General features: G+C 46.3%; 1 protein-coding gene across 1 annotated transcript; it reads left to right on the top strand.

The window, feature by feature from the left end:
• Positions 1 to 368: 368 nt before the first annotated feature.
• Positions 369 to 2346, top strand: LOC125545231 (non-specific lipid transfer protein GPI-anchored 12-like). The gene is made up of 3 exons (XM_048709122.1): positions 369 to 891; positions 1681 to 1758; positions 2007 to 2346. Exons 1-3 carry the CDS (start codon positions 522 to 524, stop codon positions 2126 to 2128), a joined length of 570 nt encoding a protein of 189 aa, XP_048565079.1. The 5' UTR covers positions 369 to 521; the 3' UTR covers positions 2129 to 2346.
• Positions 2347 to 5369: the final 3023 nt, after the last annotated feature.

The following is a 5369-nucleotide window of genomic DNA, read 5'->3' as shown; positions in this document are numbered from 1 at the left end:
ATCGTCCCATATCTGCACAGTGCACAGACATCAGACATGTACGTTTGAATTCACTTCAAATTAACAGCCTGGCTGGGTGTGTGTGGTTTTGCATTAGTTAGCCCATCTAATAATCAATCAATATGACAAAGGATGTGCCTAGGTCTCAGTCAACTGAAACTTAACCAAGTCTTAGTAAAGTGACATGACATATAAAAAAACGAAAAGCTAAAAAAAAAGCACGAACCTTCAGATAAGATCCGACGAATACAGCATCGAACCGAGACTTTAGCAACCCTATATGACAAATTCCACAATAAAAATAGCACTGCCCGTGGTAGCAAATCACCGGAACGGGCATGCACGCAGCTCGACCGACCGGTCCATTTCGGCGCACCGCCGCAGCACCCACAACGGGCGGCGGCCCTATTTCCCGCTATATATACTCGCGCGCACACATCGGTCATACGTACTCGACGCTGCCTCCAGTCCATAGTCACACACCACCACCACCTTCCCCCCAAGCGAGCAAACACTTAATCATGGCGACTCTGCGGCGGTGCTCCGGGCTGCTGCTCGCGGTGGTGGCGGTGGCGCTGGCGGCGGGGATGGCGGCGGCGCAGGGGCCGGCCGGCGCGCCGGCGCCGGCGGCCGGGTTCAGCTCGGAGTGCATGACCGCGGTGCTTAACATGTCCGACTGCCTGCCGTACGTGGAGAGCGGGAGCAAGACGCGGCACCCGGACACGGCCTGCTGCCCGGAGCTGGACGGCCTGCTGCAGTCCAACCCCGTCTGCCTCTGCCAGCTGCTCGCCGGCGGCGCCGACTCCTACGGCATCAGCGTCGACTACAAGCGCGCCATGGCGCTGCCCGGCGTCTGCCGCCTCACCGCGCCGCCCCTCAGCGCCTGCGCAGGTAATGTATCCTTCGCTTCTTTTCTGCCGGCGCCTTCCTCCATACTGTCTCGTACTACTTCCTCTGTACCGAAATACTTGTATTTCGGAGAACTGCTCCCAACTACAGAGGTAGTACCACACATTTCGTGCTTATACTGTACATCGACGAAGGGCAAAAGTATTTACAAGGCTCACTGATCTGTCTACGCAGAAAAGAGATTTCATCTTCAAGCGGGTGATAATAGAATATGGAAAATCGTCAATTATTTACCCATGCCAATCTGTAGTTCTGTACTCAACCAGGAGTAGCCTAGTGAAAGAGTACTAGGGTCTAGTAATAACCTTGTCAGCGTATTATTTGTCCAACCTAATGGCACTACTCACTCTTTTCCGGTTTATAGGGCTTATCTCAAAATTTTAGTTTTCTCATTTTATAAGTCTCAAGGTTGTTCTCCATCACATGTTCAGATTGCAAGATGCAATAAATCATTGCATGCAAGTATTAAGAGAAAATCGATCAATGCATGTACTTTATGCATGCATGCATTACAATTAATGCATTGATAAACACAACTTTTAAGAAAACAAACGTATTAATTGAGTGATTTTGCAAACTACAAAAATTATTTCATCACTAACCATCTACCTTGATTGGTGAGATTTGCGAATTAAGCCATATAAACCGGAAAGGAGCTAGTATGATTTAGCAATCGAATTTCATCGAATTATCCTCGCAGAAAAGAACACATTGAATTCTGGATGTACTACAGTATCAGTCTTACTTATTAACAGAGACATGAAAATGCAGCTTTTGGAGTCCCCGTGGGGCCTTCTTCGGCGCCATTAACAGGAGTCTCTCCATCCGCTACAGGGCCACAGATGCCTGGTAAGTCAGCCATTACTACTCTGCTTCGCCTTGGTTCTTCAGTCCTTTTTACTTTAGCAACTACTCTCTCCGTTTGGAATTACTTGTCGCAGAAATGGATGTATCTAGATGTATTTTAGTTCTAGATACATCCATAACGGAGATAAATAATTCCGAACGGATAGAGTATTACTATTACTAGTGCTCTTTTTTACCTCAAAGAATTGCTCTTACCATGCGTTCTGTTTATAATCTTGTGCCTCCTGCAGAGAACCCGCCATCCGCAACGCCGTCCAAGTCCAAGTCCCACGCCCCGGGCCGCCTCACCGGCCGCGGCCTAGTCGCCCTCGCCGCGCTGCCGCTGACGATCACGGCCGCCGCCATGTTCTAGGGCAGCAAGAGTTCGCGGACGTGTGGCGTTGTGCCGGTCTCACACGCTTGGCCCGACGAGATCACATTCTTCTCCATTCTTGCCTCACATTCTCTACTGGTGTACACGAGAGATTATTTTTCTGGTTGATCCATTCCTTGTCGCAATTACTTTACCTGTGTGTAATCTGCTAGAGACGGTTGACAGTCTGTGTATTACGTAGCTTTGCATTGCTGCTACCACATTTGATTCTTTATATATATATATATATATATATATATATATATATATATATAATATATATATATATATATATCATCGCCAATTTTCGTACTACGCCGTGGTCTACCTGGGTCCTGAATGGGATCACGTGAAAGTGCTGGCTGATTTGAGCATTGATGATACGGGAGGGGACTTGGGGGAATGGTGTTGTGCGGTGTGGGGGAAGAAGCATTGGGATCGCCGTCGGGGGACGGTGGGCAAAGCCATCATGACACCGGCACCGACGGATCTACTATCAGCGCTGTTTGATTCATCAATGCTAAGATTCGTCCCCATTCAATTCCTCAACGGTTGCCCTGCCATCTACTATTACCAACCACTTCACTAAATACTCAAAAACTAGATGGAGGGAGGGGCATGAAATATAATTTGGGACACGCATATGGGCTGATAGATAATTTGGATCGGACAGCTAATTTGGGACACACACATTTAGAGCATCTCTACCGATCCCTAAAACCGGTTAAAGAAGTAAAAAAAAGAAAATCGATTTTAAGGGTTTATTAAACCGAATCTAGCCTATCCCTGCTAGCTATTTATTTGTCTAAGCACACCGTAGTACTAGTACTGTCATCGCCTGACCGCAACATACCGCCGCCGGTGTGCTGCATTGCAGGTGTCAACGAAATGCATGAGCCAAATGTAAGCTATAGAAAGTTACGTTTACTAAATCATTAATAACATGCATTGTCGTGTCCGTCCATTTTAAATATTGTGTGACCGTGTTAGAAATGTAAAACACGCAGTTCCTAAACAAAATGAAAGTTTTATAATTTTCATTGGGCTGGTTGATCGCGTGTGTCACCATGTCCATTCATTTATCGGACAGAATAATAGAAATTTATGCAACTACTACGGAGAGTAATTAACAATATGTAGTATCATCAAATAGCTTCATACCACACGTGGTTTCTTTGCATCAGACAACAATGTTGCCAAATGGTGGAATAATCTTCATGAGTGGACTGACTAATGGAATAGAACCCACAGACATACAATTTCTTGGATATGCCTGTTGCGAGGTTTGTGACAAAAACATAGTTTTGCATGAAGGTAAAACTAATGAATCAAATACATTTGAGTAGAGTTTTGTATAAGTGGGAATATAAGCATCATGCCAAATTAGTCTTCCTCCAAGTGCACATAAATTTGGTTGTACAATGAGATTCCAGAGTCATTACAGTACCGATAACTCAAAAGACCATCTTACTTCCACAATGCTTGTACTGTATAATACTTGTACAAGTATTTCCTGTTGCTCCACCTGCCCGTAGCATCGACTGGCATTAATGCCCAATTAACCTCTCAATCAATCACTCTTAGCGATTGAACTTAACATCCGACGTGCGCCGTACAACCGAACGAACCGAGGTCGCATTGTCCATCGCCTCCGTGCAACCTAACGGACAGAGGAGGTGTTGTCCGTCTCGTCGCGTCACTGGAAACACAACGTAGTCGCCATGGCAGTCCAAGCCCCCGCATCAGTCGAGGCGCCGCCACGTGAGGCTGCCAAGGAACGAAAGCAAGGTCATGACTCGCGAGCATTCAGTGTTCTAGGTTTTTCAGTTTTCTATCACGCAGGAGCCTGGTACAGGCTCCGTAGGCCCAATTCAATCAGAGATGCCAACAAAAAAACACGAGAGCAGCGGCCCGATAAGGCTAGCATTCGTTCGGCTGGGAATGAACGTGGACGTCCGATCGACGCACGGTTAAGAGACAATCATATGGCCAGGAAAGTAGATCAAACTAAGATCGAATGGATACAAATGCTAATGACCTGAGAGGGTAGGAAAATACTCATTTTTAATGTACTCCGTATTTAAATGTGTTCGGCTAGGAACCCATTTTTTTAGCAGAGCAAATATAAGAAGTTAAGCCATATAATGGGCCGTTTGAGGGGCTAAATTATAATGCTTTGTCTAGAGATGCTCTAAGCCATGTAAGTTAGCCCTTCATATGCCTCCTCAAACTTTAACTACTTAAATTTGAGGAGTTAAAAAACGTGATTCCTAATTGAACTCTTAATTTTAACTCCCTAAAACCATTTTCACACAAATCAAACATAGATAGCACAACTTGATTCAAACTACATTGCATAACACAAGTTTAAACATAAATAACACAATGCGATTCAAACTATGTTGCATAACATGGATTTAAAATAGGTGATTCAAATGAAATGAAAAACAAAAATACCTAATATTCTTCCTTGAATCAAACATAAGCAGGCGCATTCTTGTACAACTCGAGGACCCGCTCGACGACGAGCTTCAGATGATTCCGTCAGAGCTCGGCCATGCATGCCTCGTTGGCGTGCCGCGTCAATTGGCTCAAAGGCCTCTGATTCTCCTGCACCTCATGATAGGAGACTACTTAGCGGGTCGATGGCGACAAATTGCCGCTACTGAAGGGGGGTTTATCTTCGCCCGACTGTCGTGGAGGCGGATAGCTTGCATGTTGTAGGCCCTCGATGCCTGCTCCGCCGACAGTAAGGAGCCGATCCAATACCGGTGGCATGTCACGCCTCGAAACATGGGCCGAATGTAACAACCACCACACGTTTATAAGCTTTGGTTTATAAACACATGGCGGCGGTTACGTCCTGTTGGGGAACACAGTATTTCAAAAAATTTACCTACGATCACGCAAGATCTATCTAGGAGATGCATAGCAACGAGCGGGGAGACTATGTCTACATACCCTCGTAGACCGAAAGCGGAAGCATTTGGTAACGCGGTTGATGTAGTCGAACGTCTTCGTGGTCCAACCAATCCAAGTATCGAACGTACGGCACCTCCGCGATCAGCACACGTTCAGCTCGATGACGTCCCTCGAACTCTTGATCCAGTTGAGGCCGAGGGAGAGTTCCGTCAGCACGACGGCGTGGCGACGGTGATGATGAAGTTACCAGCGTAGGGCTTCGCCTAAGCACTACGGCAATATTGAAAGTGCTAGTGATCGAGTAGAGGGGGGGGGGGGG

This window comes from Triticum urartu, chromosome 3 (assembly GCF_003073215.2).
Source record: "Triticum urartu cultivar G1812 chromosome 3, Tu2.1, whole genome shotgun sequence".
Taxonomy (NCBI): Eukaryota; Viridiplantae; Streptophyta; class Magnoliopsida; order Poales; family Poaceae; genus Triticum; species Triticum urartu.
Note: the sequence above shows the minus strand (reverse complement) of the source record. Positions and strands in the feature narration are given on the sequence as shown.